At 39.1% G+C, this 17,806-nt stretch overlaps 1 protein-coding gene across 2 annotated transcripts in view; it reads left to right on the forward strand.

Moving 5' to 3' along the window:
- LOC114512563 (serine palmitoyltransferase 1) overlaps positions 1-17,806 on the forward strand; it is a 79,931-nt gene that overhangs the window by 40,126 nt on the left and 21,999 nt on the right. For both annotated transcript variants that reach the window (XM_028531493.2, XM_036021431.1), the window contains exons 7-8: positions 10,312-10,441; positions 15,742-15,831. In XM_028531493.2, coding sequence (XP_028387294.1) covers positions 10,312-10,441; positions 15,742-15,831 — 220 coding nt within the window. The remainder of the gene's footprint in view (positions 1-10,311; positions 10,442-15,741; positions 15,832-17,806) is intronic.

A 17,806-nucleotide genomic window follows, 5' to 3' on the forward strand; every position in this document is an offset into this window, starting at 1 on the left:
CCTCCATACTGTTTTCCAAAGTGGTTGTACCAGTCTGCATTCCTGCAGACGTGCACTAGGGTTCCCTTTTCTCCACATCCTTGTTAACGCTTGTTTGTTGGTTTACTGTTGATGGCCATTCTGACAGGTGTGAGATGAAATCTCACTGTGGTTTTAATTTGCATCTGACGATTAGGGATGTTGCACATCTTTTCATATATCTGTTGGCCATCTGTATGTCCTCTTTGGAGAAGTGTATGTATGTCCTTTGCCCATTTTTGTTATTGAATTTATTGGCATGATATTGGCTAACAAAACCATACAGGTTTCACGTGTACAACTCAAGAAAACATCATTTGCATACTGCATTATGCACCCATTGTCCAAAGGAAAAGGTCTCTTCCCATCCTGATTTATCCCCTCTTTGCCCCTTCCACCTCCCCCCCACACCTTTGTTTCCCTCTGGTTATCACCATAATGTTGTCTTTGTCTCTGTGGGGTTTTTAATTTAATTTAATCATTGTTTTTTAACCGTCACCTGAGAATGTTTTTATTAATTTGAGAGAGAGAGAAACATCAATGTGAAAGAGAAACATTGATCAGTTGTCTCTCATATGCTCCCCAACCAGGAATCAAACCTGCAGCCTAGGTATGTGCCCTTACCAGGAATTGAATCCACCACATTTTGGTGCATGAGACAATGCTCCAACCAACTGAGCCACTTGGCCAGGGCTGTTTTACATATATACGTGTATGTGTGTGTGTGTGTGTGTGTGTGTTTTGCTTAATCCCTTCACCTTTTTTTCACCTAGCCTCCCAAGCCCCCCTCCCAGCAGCTATCAGTCTAGTCTCTTCTATGTATCTGTGCTTCTGTTTCTAATTTGTTTGTTATTTTGCTCATTAGATTTAACATATAAGTGAGATCACATGGTATTTGTCTTTCCTTGCCTGGCTTATTTCACTTAGCATAATATTCTCCAGGTCCATCCATGGTGTTGCAAAAGGTAAAAGTTTCTTTTTATACAGCCAAGTAGTATTCCATTGTCCAAATGTGCCACAGCTTTTTTATCCATTTATCTACTGATGGGGAGTTGGGCAGTTCCCAGATTTTGGCTGTTGTAAAGAATGCTACAGTGCACATGGGGGTGTTTGGGGATTCTTCAGAAACATTCCCAGAAATTGAATTGCTGGGTCAAAAAGCAATAGACTGAATTCCCACCAAGAGTGCACAAGCCTCCCTTTTGTCCAAATCTCTGCCACCACTTGTTTATTGATTTATTGATGCTAGCCAATTTGACAGACATGAGGTAATATCTTATTGTGGTTTTTATTTGCATTTCTCTGATGACTAGTAACGTTGAACATCTTTTCATATGTCTATTGGCCACCTCTATGTCCTCTTTGGAGAAGTTCCTGTACACATCCTTTGCCCATTTTCTCATTGGATTGGTTATTTTGTTGATGTTCAATTATAATTAGTACTTTATATATTTTGGACTTCTAATCAAGTGTATCATTGGTGAATATGTTTTCCTGTTAAATGCCTTATCCCATTTTTAATTAGATATTTTTATGTTGAGTTGTATGTGTTGTTTATAAATTTTTTTATACTAATCCCTTATAGATGTATCATTGGCAAATATTCTCTCCTATTCAGTGGTTGTCTTTTCATTTTGTTGATGGTTTCCTTTGCTGTGCAGAAAATTTAGTTTAAAGTAGTTTCATTTGTTTGTTTTTTCTTTTGTTTCTTTTGCCAAGGAGATATGTCAGGAAAAATATTAAGAGAAATGTCAAGATTTTACTGCCTATGTTTTCTTTCTTTTTTAAAAATTTTATTTATTTATTTTTAGAGAGAGGGGAAAAGTGGGAGAAAAGGAAGGAGAGAAACATTAATGTGTGGTTGCCTCTGGTATGCCCCCCAACTGGGGCCATGGCCTGCAACCCAGGCAGGTGCCCTTACTGGGAATTGAACTGGCGACACTTTGGTTCACAGGCCAGCACTCAGTTCACTGGACCACACCAGCCACAGCTACTGCCTATTTTTTCTTCTAGGATTTTTGTGGTATTAAGTCTTACACTTAAGTCTTTAATCCATTTTATTATTTTCTTGTATATGGTATAAGAAGGTAGTCTTTTTTTGGAACATACATGTTCAATTTTCTCAACACCATTTTTGAATAGACTGTCACTAGTCCATTGTATGTGCTTGCCTCCTTTGTCAAATATTAATTGACCATATGGGAGTGGGCTTATTTCTGGACTCTTCTGTTTCATTGATCTATATATTTTTTATGTCAGTCCATATTGCTTTTTTTTTTAAGATTTTATTTATTTTTAGAGAGAGGGGAAGGGAGGAAGACAAAGAGGGAGAGAAACATCAATGTGTGGTTGAGACGGATACTGGTCCAGCAGTATCCATCGCTGCGGATGCTCGTCGAAACACAAGAAAAACATACACACGGACAACCGAGTCCTGTGGAGAAATAGGAACGAAACGGTCACTCTGTCTAGTGGAGAGTGCCTCGTTCTCCCGCCCAAGCAGGCTTTTATTTTTGAATACAGATACAGTTTGCAAATTACAAGTAGTTAGTTAGCTTTGAAAGGCACTGGCAGATCTCCTGCTGGGATTCTGAGATTTTGGGGTTTTATCATTTAAAAAGACTACAGGACCTAAAAGCTTAGTTTCACTTCCCGTCTATGCCTTCATATTCTAATTAAAGAGCATCCTCCAGGAAGCAGGTCTTATAGGATCTTTCGTATTCTATGTCTCAGGTCTGATTACACCAGGAGTCCGCCGACTCTGGTCTGGACTGCACTGCCCCTGTTATTTCCGTAGGCCTGAGTCAGGCAGAGGAGACAAAGGCAGCCCTGAGACTTGGACTTCTCAAGGACTCAGGCTTTGGCAAAGCCGAGGGGGCAGGGGTCGATGTCAATCACCCCTTCGTATCCACAGCCCCCCAAGTCCTTCCCTGAGACCTCCACGTGATCATGCCTGTCTTAGGCAATTCTCCCCATGGGAAATCTTACCCGTCATTGGCTAACTGATCGAGCATTGGAGGCCAGGCACAGAACAGGCAGCGTTCATGCCAGGGAAATAAGTTTTGTCTCCTTAATGTCTCCTGGTTCGGAGGCCTCTTACTCAGCCTTAGCCACAGGCAGTTACAGTTTTCCTGAGACCAGGCAGGGGGAACCTCAACATGTCGTTGCCTCTCACGTGCCCCCTACTGGGGACGTGGTCTGTGACCCAGGCATATGCTCTGACTGGGAATTGAACCAGTGACCCTTCGCTTTGCAGTCTGGCTCTCAATCCACTAAGCCACTATAGGAGACTGTTCTGTGCAGCGTGGGCCCAGCTCCTAGTGGAAAGCAGGGTCCAATGCACAGAACCCACACCCATGGATAAGTTCTCCCATGGAGAATCAGGCCTGCATTGTACCTAGGCTGCTTTGAGACTTGCTTTTTGCTAAAATTCCCTCACACTGAATTGAGGCATCAGGTGCTTACTTGAATTTCCTAAAGTCTGTGCTGAACCTGCCCAGTATGGAGTGTAACCAGTTGAATCACTTTTGCCCTTGGTCTGCTACATCCTTCTCTTTGAAGTAATTAGCAACATCCTCTCCTTTGTTTTCTGTAAAGGGTAACCACCTAAAGCAAACCTGTGCATAGTAAATGAGGACCATCACGTAATGTGCCCAGAAAAGCAATAAAAGTATGTCAAAGCAAGGGTCGGAGGAGCTCTCCCCTTGAGAGAGTGGCCACGCCGTCCATTTTCTTCCACAGGACTCGGTAGTCCGTGTGAATTTGTCTCATCTCATCGACAATGCTGCGGACCCCATGAACCAGGGTTTACATCAGCCATACCAGCCAGGGCCCATATATTGTCTTGATTACTATGATCTTGTTGTATAGTTTGATATTAGGTAGTATGATTTGTTAAATTTGGTCTTTCTCAAGATTGCTATAGCTATTTGAGGTTTTTTTATGGTTCCATATAAATTTTTTGATTATTTGTCCTAGTTCTGTGAAATATGCCATTAGTATTTTGATAGGAATTGAGTTAAGCAGTCTATAGATTGCTTAACATACTATGGACATTTTAACTATGTTAATTCTTCTTATTCATGGGCTTAGTATATGTTCCATTTGTTTGTATCTTCTTCAGTATTTTTCTTCGGTGTCTTAACATTTTACAAGTACACGTCTTTTACCTCCTTGGTTCTATCCATCTTTGGGGTTCACTGCAATATCTTGTCATTTGGAAATAATGACAGTTTTTCTTCTTCCTTTACATTGTGGATCCCTTTTATTCTTATCTCATGGGTATGGCTGGAATTTGCAGTACTGTGTTGAGTAAGTGGTGAAAGTGGATTTTCTTACTCGTCCCTGATATTAAGGGAAATAATATAATTTTTCCCCATTGAGTATATTAGCTGTGGGTTTGTTATATGTGGCATTTATTATGTTGTTATGTTCCCCTACTTTGCTGAGAGTTTTTATCGTAAAGGGCTGCTGGATTTTGTCAAATGCTTTTTCTGCCTCTAGTGATATGGTCATATGATTTTTATCCTTCATATAAAGGATATGTTTATATGGTATACCACGTTAATTGATTTGTGGATATTGTACCAATGTTGCATCTCAAGAATAAATCCCATTTGATCACAGTATATGATCTTTTTAACATATTGATGGATTTGATTTGCTAGTATTTTGGAGAGGATTTTTGCATCTGTGTTCATCAGGCATATTGGCCTATAATTTTTTTTTCTTTGTGATTTCTTTATCTGGTTTTGGACTTAAGATAATCCTGGCCTGGTAAAGTAAGTTTCAGAGTCTTCTCTCCGCTTGATTTTTTTGGGATAGTTTGAGAAGGATAGGTATTAATTCTTCTTTGAATGTTTGGTAAATTCACCTGTGAAGCCTCTTGTCCAGGAGTGTTTTGTTCGAAGTTTCTTTGATTACTACTTGAATTTCATTAGTTGTAATTGGTCTGTTCAGATTTTCTATTTCTTCTTGATTCAGTTTTGGGACAATGTATGTTTCTAGAAATTTCTTTATTTCTTCCACATTGTCCAATTTGTTGACATATAGTTCACAATATTTTCTTATAAGGTGTTCTGTTTTTGTGATGTCAGTTACTTCACTTTTGCTTCTGATTTTATTTATTTGGGTCCTCCTTTTTTATTTATTTTTTTAATGAGTCTGGTTAAAGGTTTATCAGTCTTGTTTATCTTTTCAAAGAACCAGCCTTTGATTTCACTGGAAACTTTTTAAATATATTGTATTGATTATGCTATTACAGTTATCCCAGTTTTTTCACCCTTTGCCCCTGGCCACCCAGTGCCCCCTTCCCTCCAGAAATCCCCCCACTTAGTTCATATCCGTGGGTCATGCACATATTTTTTGGCTTCTCCATTTCCTGTGCTATTCTTGACATCCTCCTTTCTATTTTGTACCTACCAATTATGCTGTGGTAGGTATGCTGTAGGTATTATGCTGTGGTAGGGATTATGCTTAATCGCTGCACCATTTCCCCCATCCTCCCCCCTTCCCCTCCCAGCTGATAACACTCCAAATAATCTGCATATCTAAGATTCTATTCCTGCTCTGGTTGTTTGCTTAGTTTGTTTTTTTAATTCAGTTGTTGATAGTTGTGCATTTTTTTGCCCTTTCAATGTTCATAGTTTTGATCATCTTTTTCTTAAATAAGTCTCTTTAACCTTTCATGTAATAATGGCTTGGTGATGATGAACTCTTTTAGCTTTACCTTGCCTGGGAAGCACTTCATCTGCCCTTCAACTCTAAATGATAGCTTTGCTGGATAGAGCAATCTTGGATGTAGGTCCTTGCCTTTCATGACTTTGAATACTTCTTTCCAGCCCCTTCTCACCTATAAGGCTTGTTTTGAGAAATCAGCTGATAGTCTTATGGTAACTCCTTTGTTGGTAACTCTCTCCTTTCCTCTTACTGCTTTTAAGATTCTCTCTGTATCTTTAATCTTGAGCAACTTAATTATCATGTGTCTTGGTGTGGTCCTTTTTGGGTCCAACTTGTTTGAGACTATCTATGCTTCCCAGACTTGTATATCCACTTCCTTTACCTAATTAAGGAAGCTTTCCAGAATTATTTTTTCAACTAAGTTTTCCATTTCTTGCTCTTCCTCTTCTCCTTCTGGTATCCCTATGATTAGGATGTTGGTATGTTTAAAGTTGTTCCAGAGGTTCCTAAACCTATCCTTATTTCTGTTTTTGTTTGTTTTATTCTTTTTCCTTCCTGCTGTTCTGATTGGAATTTTTTCCTTTCTTGTGTTCCAAATTGTTGATTTGATTCTTGGCTTCATTGTCTCCAGTGTTGGTTCCCTGCATATTTTTCTTTATTTCACTTAGTGTAATCTTTATTTCTTCCCTTATGTTGTTGCCAGACTCAGTTCTTTGAGCATCCTGATTACCAGTGTTTTGAACTCTGCATCTAATAGTTTGATTATCTCCATTTCATTTAGTTCTTTTTCTGGGGTTTTGTTCTGTTCTTTCATTTGGGCCATATTTCTTTGTCACCTCATTCTGTCAGCCCAGGGAGGGCTGTTTGTTTCTGTATATTAGGTAGAGCTGCTTTGACTCCCTGTCTTAGAAAAAGCACCTGTAAATTGTGTGGGACAGAACCTTACATAATTACTAGGGTGTGAAGGAGTCAAAAACCCACTTCACCGCTTTGTGGGTCTGTGTTGGGGAGGGTTCGGAGAGGGGACAACGTGGCTGCCTGGCTTCTGGAGGTTTGGCCAGCATTTGCCCCATTTCCAGTCACTTCACACATTTCCCATATGTGACTGTTACCCTTCCAACTGTTGCCTTGTTGGTGAATCCCTGAGTGGGTAGGTTTGCATATGTTCTAACTCTGTGCAGGACTTTTAAATGGACTGTCCTGAAAATCCTACAGTATCTTCTGCTGCCCCAACTCCTACTTGTTATAGCCAGAAGTTACAGGGATCTGTTTTCCTGGCACTAGAACCCTGGGCTCTGTGGTCAGGCCTGGGGCTGGGATCACTCACTCTCAAGGTATTCCTCCTGATTTTTATCCATCACATGTGAATGTGGGGACCAAACAATCTGCCACTGCCTCCTCTCCGTGCCACACATCGTCTCCACACCTCTCTGCCCTACTCCATGACTCCACCCCTCCTATTCATCTGGATGAATGTGGCTTCTTTAAATCCTAAGTTGTCAGACTTCCATACAGCTCAAGTTTCTAACAGTTCTGGCTGTTGTTTGTTTTGAGATATATTTGTAATTCACTCTATCATTGTGCAAGGAGGCAAACCATGTCTACCCACACCTCCATCTTGACCAGGAGTCTCCCATTGGAAACATTTTTATTGGTGTATAATTGACATACAATAGCCTATTTGTTTCAGATGCACATTGTAGTGATTTGATGCTTAATGTATACATATGAAGTGATCCCCAATTAATTAATTAAGTCTAATTACTGTCACCCTACAAAGCTATTACAATATTATTGCTATATTCTTATGTTATACATCACACCTCGCTGTACATCACACCTCATGACTCGTTTAAAATTTTATAACTGGAAATTTGTACTTCTTAATCCCCTGCACCTACTTATCCAGCCCCTGAATGCCTCCCCCCTCTTGTCAGCTCTAGTATGTTTCTTCTGTGTATGAGTCTATTTCTACTTTTATTTGTTTGAGTTTTTTTCTTATTTTTAGTTCCACATATAAGTGAAATTATATGGTACAAGGTATTTGTCTTTCTCTGTCTTATTCCATTGTGTATACCACAACATTTTTATCCACTTGACTGTAGGTGGGCATCTAGGTTGCTTCCATATTTTGGCTACTATAAATAATGCTACATTGAACATAGGAACACATACTCATTTGAATTAGTGGTTTCATTTTCTTTGGATAAATACCCAGAAGTGGAATAGCTGGATTGTATGATAGTTCTATTTTCAGTATTTTGAGGAAACATTTTTATCATGACTGCTCTAAAATGATCAGAAGTACTGGCATCTCTCTTACCTCAGTATTAATATTTGTTGGTTGTTTTCTTTTTATTGTATTTGATATCTTCTGGTTCTTGATATAACATGTAATAGTTGTTGAAACCTCAACACTTTCATGTTATGCTGTTATAGTTCATGTTTTATTTCAACCTATTTTAATTGCCTTTCTCTGACACTCTTTCAACAGCTGTATGGGGGCACTGCTGACTCACTACTGCCAAGTGGATGTCCCCATTCAGCCTCTGTTAGCACCAAGTTGGGGGTGTTTTTTTCTACCTTCAACTCTCCCCTTAGCCTCCTTTGATACAGCACACACTGAGAAAGGGAGGGTGCCCCTAACTGCATGGTGGGTGGAAGTGGAGGGGATTTCCACGTGGTGTCACTGACAGCACAGTTGGGGCCACATATTATTGTCAGGCACAGATAAAAGTCTTAACTCCCTTACCTGACAGCATCCTGGGGTTATAACCTCACAAGTGTCAGAGCCTAGATCCCTTATTAGCCATTGCTGGTGCAGAGGGGGTCGGCCCAGGTTTTTCCACGGTGTGGCTACAACTCTCCCCTGTAGAGCCATCACTGTTTTCTAGGCTGCCCACTTTCTTCTCCCCTTGGCTACAGAGCAGAGGCTTCTGTTAGAACTTTATGGTCCTTGTAGCATTTCAAGGTAGCCAACTTTATCAGCTAAAAACTCCAGGAAACTCATTGATAATCAACTTTATCAAGTCTAAAAACTCCAGGAAACTCATTTCATGTAATTTCTCAGGTCCCTAGCTGGTCTTTTATCTCCACATTTCAATCTTCTTATGTTTATTTTATATGAAGTCCAGGGGTTTTGGTTATACCTAGGAATAAAGATAGGGAATATATGTCTGTTCCATCTTCCCAGAAGTGGAAATCTTGCATATACTTTGATTATACAACTTAATTTAAAAATATTTGAAATCTGTCTAGAAAGTGTCCAGCCATGTAATACGAAAAATAGAGGCATTTAACAAGATACAGGAAACATTGTACCTAGGACAATGATACCTCAATCCCCTTCAAAGTAGGCACCTTGATACCTCACAGTTCTCCCAATTGCCACCACCTGCCCTGTCATATTTTCCTGTATCTCATCAATGGCCTGAAATCTCTTCCTCTTCAAAGGTGATTTTAGTTTTGGGAAGAGCCAGCAGTTGCAGGGCACCAAATCTGGGCTGTAGCAGGGCTGAGTCACCTGGGTGATACGATGTTTCACCACAATCTCTGCCCAAGGCATGATGCACGAGTGGGTGAGTTGTCATGATGAAGTTGCCAATCACCAGTGACCCATAGCTGCAGCCTTCTGAATCATCTAAATAGTCTCCACAGAAGCATGTTCAAGGTTAGCACAAAATTTAATTCAGATTCGTCACTCTACTTGCTGAGTCATTTTTAATGCAATGGCTACACAGTACACATGCTCACTCAGTGGCGTCTACTGCCTCCACTAACTAGTACAGTGAGTGGCCATTGGGCACATATGCGCATTCCGGCCCATTCTCCTTGGCTGCCGGGTGACACCAATGTCACGCATACCGTTCTTGTTATATTAACAATGGTTAGACTTTCTGAACCGGCCTTTATTTCCTCCTAACTAACCAGTTTAGAGGATCTCATGGAAGTTTAAGCTGCAAGATTCAGTGTTCCGCCCTGTGTTATACAGATAAACTGTCCAGTATTGCTTCTCATGACCAAGTATAACAGCACAGGAATGAGGCCTTCAAATCAGAGACCCCACTGATGGTGAAATGCACAGCATTTTTTGTATTTCTAAGAAAGAAAATTACTGTGAGTAAACTAAGATGCCATCCGTGGTAAATTCATGCTAACTTCTGAGAGCTGAAAATATGGCATGAGTGTGCTTAGAATTGAATCAGTACACTAGTTTTGTGAAAAGAACTTGCAGAGGGAGTACAAATAATGATTAGCCCAGGATGATATGATTCAGTGGGTTGATTGCCAGCCTGTGAACCAAAAGGTTGCCAGTTTGATTCCCAGTCAGGGCACATGCCTGAATGAACAGGTCCCCAGCTGGGGGCATGCGAGGGGCAACTGATCACACATCAGTGTTTCTCTCCCACTTTTTCTCCCTCCCTCCCCCCCTCCCCCCCTAAAAATAAATAAATAAATTTTTAAAATAAATAAATGTTTAGATGTGCTTTATTTGTTTGTCATGTTCCTGTTAACAAGTATAGGCTGCTCATCCTTCTAAAACAAGCATTCCTTTTTTAAGAATGTTGACAAGGCCCTTTAAACCTCAGTTTGGTTGTTCTCTCTTCCTTACAGAGATCGAGCTGCCTGCTTTGCTATTCAGAAAGGATTACAGGCATCACGTAGTGACATTAAGTTATTTGAGCATAATGATATGGCTGACCTGGAGCGACTGCTAAAAGAACAAGAGATCGAAGATCAAAAGGTATAATTCTTTTGAAGAAAATTATGTAGTTCTTTTGTACTTTCTAACCAGATAAATTATATGTGAAATGGTAATTTGTCATGAAAACTTGCCTGTGGGTCACATTTGGATATTAAGGATATTCCTGCTTATTAAATGTACTTTATGTTATAGAGAGCCAAGTCTGATTGTAAATTGCTTCGTCACTGCCATAGTTACATATGGCAAATTTGGAGGAAGTTAATCAGACAAATATCTGAAAGGGGGAGAGAAAAATAGCCTGCACTTTGTGGGTAGGGGATATACACTTTCAATTCTACAGAAATAGCACCAGAACTCATTAGCATGTTAATGAACTATACCTATTGAATTCAAAATAGATTAATTTATATCAGAATAAATCATGTAGCAAGTAAGTGGAAGAAACAGTGACAGCAGATCTTAATTTATGAATTTCTGAATGAAGTGACACTAATTTCTCCCCACCCCCTCTTCATGCTACAGCCCTGAGTGGCAGCTACTTGTGAGAAGCAACACCTAGACTTGGTTTCCTGGCATCTTGCAGCCATTTACACTTTTTCTTCTCACTGGGGAGTGGTGCTCGTTCCTCCATGCTTGATTAGAGTGTGACAGAGGAAATGTGTTCAGGGCATGGCTGTTAGAATTATCAGTTGTTTTCTTGTGTGATGACATGGATGAGAAAAGTTGTTCTGGCCTGTGCTTCTGCAGGAACCATAGTGTGGCGACTGTACTAGGAAGCTGGTGAGCACAGCCTTCCTCTCAATACCAGTTTGAAGCAGGCTTTTCCAGTACAGCTCATTCATTACTAGGGTAACTGGTGAAAATGTACATTCCTTAATTTTGTGCTCTTTTTGTTTTCCCAGATAATTGGCATTATTCCTTTAGGATTTTGTTATCTTTGTTTAGGTGATAGTCTAAAAGCAGCTCTTAATGAATACATACATTCTATGATGAATTTTCATGTATGATGGATATGCATAGACTGTCGCTATTTTAATGCTAGATGTGCTACAGGCCACTGTTTATAGTCACACAGTTGAGGAAAGTCTTAAAATTGAAACAGTCACATTGATGACTTTTTTCTACATGTTATAAAAAGGTGTCCTTTATACTGACATAGTAATAGAATGATACCAGAAAACTGCCTTAGGCAGTGTTACCAATGGCCAGTCTGCTGTAGAGTTTATTTTGTCAAGTTAGTACTGTACAGATTTAGAAAACATGATATTCAAAACATGATATTTCTTGTGTGTGTTTTACCAGATTTATTTTTCATGGAACTTTTTTTTATGAATAACAACAAGAAATAAAATTACCTTGAAATTTATTTCCATTTTACAGTTTTTACTTTTTTACTAATTAATTTATAATACATTTTCCTACTAAGAGTAGGCTTTCTAAATAACTCTACATTTGGATTTTAAAAGTACTTTTCCATTTTATTTTCACATAAATATGTTAAATATTTGAATATTTTCTACAGAGATACTTATCTTTCCATTAAAACTGAATTAAAATGTTGCAGATTAGTCCAGGTTTGGATTATTTTATGTTGTTAATTTCTCAAGATGTTTCTCATTTCTTTTCCTACAGGATTCTCTTGTCCCATATTCTTCTAAAAATAAAGGACAGTAGATAAAAAACAGCATTTTATAGTAAGAATAAAATAACTGAGCAAATGAAACATAGAATTGCTTCACTAACAATTGGAGAAATTAGGCTAGGAGGTTTTGCCTATCCAGTAAGGGAACTTAATAGTATTAATCAGTGTCAACACTGATAGGTGTGATGAGAAAGAGGGCCCTCCTATAATTCTGGGAAGAGTTTCAATTGAAACAGCCTTTCTAGAGTGTAAGTGGGCAGGTATATTCCAGTATTCTTAAATATCTATATCCTTCAGACTTGTATCTAGAATGCTGTCTTTAGAAGGTAATCTGAAGTGGTGTCAGACTTCCGGCCAAGATGGAGGCATAGGTAAACAGACTGTGCCTTCTTCCACAATCAAAAGAAGGACAACAACAAATTTAAAGACAAAAAATAACCAGAACTGACAGAAAATCAAACAGTATGGAAGTCTGACAGCCAAGGAGTTGAAGAAACGTTCATCCAGATGGGTAGGAGGGGCAGAGACGGGCAGCTGGCTGGAGAGGACTCGCAGCAACTTGGCAGCTGGTGGACTGGGTGAGGCGGAGGCTGGCAGACTGGAGGTCCCACATTCACGTGCAGATAAACTGGGAACAATAACTGGAGAGCAAGATAGACCTCACAACGCAGGTGCCAGTATGGGGACTAAAGCCTCCAAGCCTCTGACTGGAAAATCCTATGGGGGTTGAGGCAGCAGTGGGAGAAACTCCCAGCCTCACAGGAGAGTTCAGTGGAGAGATCTGTAGGGTCCTAGAACGTACATAAACACACCCACCCGAGAATCAGGTCCAGAAGGGCCTAATTTGATTGTGGGTAGTGGGGGAAGTGACTGAAAAGCACCAGAGAGCTGAGCAAGTGGCACTGTTCCCTCTCAGTCCCCTCCCCCATAAGCAGTGCCACAAAGCAGTGATGTGGGTTGCCCCCTCCTGGTGAACACCTAAGGCTCCACCCCTTACTATGTAACAGGCTGGCTGAGGGAAAGAAAAATGGCCCAAATGCTAGAACAGATCAAAGCTCCAGAAAAAATACAACTAAGTGACAAAGAGATAGCCAACTATCAGATGCACAGTTCAAAACACTGGTAATCAGGATGCTCACAGAATTGGTTAAATGTGGTTGAAAATTAGAGGAAAAAATGAAGGCTATGAAAAGTGAAATAAAGGAAAATATATAGAGAACAATCAGTGACAGGAAGGAAACCAGGACTGAAGTCAACGGTTTGGAGCAGAAGGAAGAAACATTCAACCAGAACAGAATGAAGAAACAAGAATTCTGAAAAATGAGAGGCTTAGGAACCTCCAGGACATCTTTAAACACTCCAACATCTGAATCATAGGGATATCAGAAGGAGAACAGCAGCAAGAAATTGAAAACTTACTTGAAAACATAATGAAGGAGAATTTCTCCTATCTGGTAAAGGAAGTAGATTTCTAGGAAGTCCAAGAAGCTCAGAGAGTCCCAAAGAAGTTCGACCCAAGGAGAAACACATCAAGGCACATTATAATTACATTACCCAAGATTAAAGATAAGGAGAGAATCTTAAAAGCAGCAAGAGAAAAGGAGAGGGTTGCCTACAGAGGAGTTCCTATTAGGCAATCAGCTGGTTTCTCAAAAGAAACCTCGCAGGCAAAAAGGGGCTAGAAAGAAGTATTCCAAGTCATGAAAGGCAAGAACCTACATCCAAAATGACTGTCCAGCAAAGCTATCCTTTAGAATGGAAGAGCAGATAAGGTACTTCCCAGATAAGGTCAAGTTAAAGGATTCATCATCACCCAGCCCTTATTATATGAAGTGTTAAAGGGACTTATCTAAAATATGAACAGTAAAATGACAACAAACTCACAGCTATTAACAACCGAAGCAAACTAGAACAGGAACAGAATCACAGAAACAGAGATCACATGAAGGGTTATCAGCGGGGAGGTGGAGAGGGGAGAATGGGGGAGAAGATACAGGGAATAAGAAGCATAAATGGTAGGTACAAAATAGACAAGGGAGGTTAAGGATAGTATAGGAAATGGAGAAGATAAAGAACTTGTATGTACAACCCAGGGACATGAACTAAAGGGGGGGAATCCGAGTGGGAGGGGGTATGCAGGGCTGAGGGGAATAAAGGAGGGGAACGGGACAACTGTAATAGCATAATCAGTAAAATATATTTTTTTAAAAAAAGTGGTGTCAAAGATTGAAAGATTATTTATTTACAATACAGTGTAAAAAAGCAAAATGAGGGGAACAACCTAAATGCAACATTGGGAGAATCATTAATTTGTGGTAAACCCACAAGGTGGAATATTATTTCTCCTCTGAAGTGCTTTAAATAATATGGAAATGCTCATAATATAGTATTTTTAAAATTCTGTTACTGAAACTTGCAGTAAAATCCTGGTTTCTACAAAGTAATTTTTAAAGATATTTTTTACAAGAAAGACAAGTTACCCATGTGTGATGTGAGAAGCTAATTTAATTATTTTTGTACTTTTTCATTTCTCAAGAGTTCTACATTGAATATTTTAAAATCCTAAATAAAATACGTCATTTTTAAAAGGCAGGGAGGGATAGGATGCCCCGTGTCCTCAGACCCCCAGCAGGCCCATGGCCTTTGGATATGTGTGCAGAGTGGAGATGATCAAGCACACTCAGTGAGGGATACTTTTGCATGCTTAAACAGACAACTTTCTGAGTGTTCTAGCCATGAGTTTTAAAATACCCCTTAAAAGCATAGCTCTGATCTTTGAGTTTCTAGTTGTTCATCAGACAGAAGCTTAGAGACAAGAAACCTTAGGAAGGTGGTGGTAAACTCTGTGTGCAGATCTCAGTTTTTTACAGCCTAGGACACCTGAAGCATCTGTACAGTCAGCAGTGGGACTTGGAATCACTGGGGTGTGAGTAAGGTGTGTGTTGTCTGAAAAAGTCCCTCTACACCACTGACTTCCAGTATCACCAGATGTGGTCAAGTTTTACATGGCCCCATAGTCAAGAGTAAGGAGGGGGAAAGGTTTTATCTGGGGGGTTTTTTTGTTTTGTTTGTTTTTTGTAAACAAAGTTAATAAAGCAGGGTTCATCTGTTTTTAAACTTTTTATTATAGAAAATTCCAGGCACATTCAAAGGAAACAGTATAATGAAGTCCCTTCTTGTTATCAACATTCTGCCATTCTTGTATTATCTGAACCTCCACCTAACTCAGCATCACATCTTGATGATGATGATGATGATGATGATTTATTTTAGGTACAATAAATTACAGACAATGAAATGCATAAATCCTAGCTATACAATTTGAACCAGTGGTTAGACCCATGTAACCCAGGTATCATGGCCCCAAGCATTCTATCATCCCTGAAAGTTCCATTGGTCCCTTCCCACTCATTCTGGGTTCAGAGGGTTTTGTTTGTGTTGTAATAGTCTCAGAATACCTAAGCTCTGTGTGTGTGTGTGTGTAAGGTCTCCTAGTTAGTATATGAACTGAAAAAACATGTCTGCAAGGAGAAAGCACAACTCTTTCTTTCATAATAGCGTGATCTCAAACCCAGGCTTGAAATTCATCCATACTATCTAATTATTTATTTTGATGAATAAATCTTTGGAGTCACTAAAATTTAAAACGTCTGGGGTTTTTTGTTTGTTTGTTTGTTTGTTTGTTTCTCTTTTAAAGAATCCTCGCAAGGCTCGTGTAACTCGACGTTTCATTGTAGTTGAAGGGTTGTATATGAATACTGGAACTATTTGTCCTCTTCCAGAATTGGTAAGCAACCATGATTGTTTATTATTTTAGTATTCAGATTATTTGGCAGTTTGCCTTTTGTTTATAACCACTTTTAATGTATATTGTCTACATTGCTTTGCACAGTAGGTATCATAAGCGCATTCTGATCATACTGGGGAAGTATATTAACATTAAATGCCTACTCTGATCTTTAAAGAGTAATCAAAACTCAACTTTTTAAAACCAGCTTCATTGAGAGAAAGTTCCTTCTTGCCCCTTTGTAGTCAGTACCCCAAAACCTGGCCCAAGGCCACCATTGATCTACTTTTTGTTCCAATAGTTTTGCTTTTGTAGAATTTTATATAATAAAATTATACAATGTGCATTTTGTGAAACTTAGCTTTTTAACAGAGAAACGCAACATACTCTATTTAGAAACCATGACATGAAATTTTTTTATTTGAGGTGAAATTTACATAACATAAAATTAGCTATTATAAAGTATACAGTTCCGTGGCATTTAGTACACACACGATGTTGTACAACTATCAACTATCTAGTTCTAAAACTTTTTCATCACTTCAGAGAAGACCCCTGTACCCAGTAAGCAGTCACTCCCCATTTTCCCTCTCCCTTAGTCCTGAACAACCACCAGTTTGCTTTCTCTCTATGTGGATTTACCTGTTCTCGTTATTTCTGTAAATGGAATCATCCTAACAAGTATTATATACAATAGTCCCCCGTTACCCATGGGAGACACATTCCAAGACCCCAGTGAATGCCCAAAACTGCAGGTAGGATCAAACCCATATTATACCATGTTTTTCTTATAAATATGTACATAAAATAAAAATTAATTTGTACATTAGGTACAGTGAAAGATTAATAATAGAACCCTTACAGCAATACACTGTAATAAAAGTTACATGATTGTGATCCCTCGTTTCAGGGGCTTCCTTGGTGAAGTCTTCATATATGTCAGTGCTTTCTGGTGCAACATGTTGCCATCAACTGGAACACGTTTTCTGTTCATGTCTTCTACTCACAAATTTAATGCCTTTTCCATCTTAACAATGCACTTACACACTATAACCGTAATGTTTGTAGTTTGAGGTAAACTAGCAGAACTGGCACAAATTTCTTTTTCCTTCACAGTTTCACAAATAAAAGATTCATTCTCGTAGAACTTAGCAACCTCAGCACTATTTTGTTTGTTTTCTGAACTCGAGAACTTTCACCTTTTGATTTAAAGGAAGCACTCAGTGGCTTCTCTTTGGCTTCTCTAAATTCTACATTGCCACTCTTGCACTTTGGGGTCAAAACTAACTAAAATAACAGTTACTTGAGCACAGTCACTTGCAATACCTCAACAGTACATCTGATATCCGAGACAGCTACTAAGTGTTTGTATACTGCGTGGATGCTCTGGAGAAAGGATGAATCACGTCCTGGGCAAGGTGGGGGGAAGAACATGCTATTATATATCTCACTGCTCAGAAGAGCATACCATTTAAAGCTAATAAATTGCTTATTGAGTTGTTTATTTCTGGGATTTTCCAGTTAACATACTGAGACCAAATTTGTGAATAAGTGAAACTACAGACTGCTAAGGGGAGACTACTACAATACATAACCTTTTGCACCTGGCTTCACTCACTTAGCTTATAGTTTTCCTAGTTCTCTCAGTTTATAGCATGGATCAGTACTTTATTCCCTTTGAAAGTTAAAGTAAGATTACATTTTGTTCATGTGCTGATAAATATTTGGATTGTTTCCACCTTTTGGCTATTGTGAATAGTGCAGCTATGAACATTTATGTACAAATATCTGTTTGAATCCCTGTTTTCAGTTTCTCTGTGTATATATCTAACAGTGTAATTGCTAGATCATACGGTAGTTTTATGTTTAACTTACTGAGGAAGGCCATACTGTTTTCCACAGTGGCTGTGCCATTCTGTTAATATGTTACATTACATTGGTTGCTTTTCCTCTTGAACCACCCTTACATTTGACC

The sequence above is a fragment of the Phyllostomus discolor genome, chromosome 3 (assembly GCF_004126475.2).
Source record: "Phyllostomus discolor isolate MPI-MPIP mPhyDis1 chromosome 3, mPhyDis1.pri.v3, whole genome shotgun sequence".
Taxonomy (NCBI): domain Eukaryota; kingdom Metazoa; phylum Chordata; class Mammalia; order Chiroptera; family Phyllostomidae; genus Phyllostomus; species Phyllostomus discolor.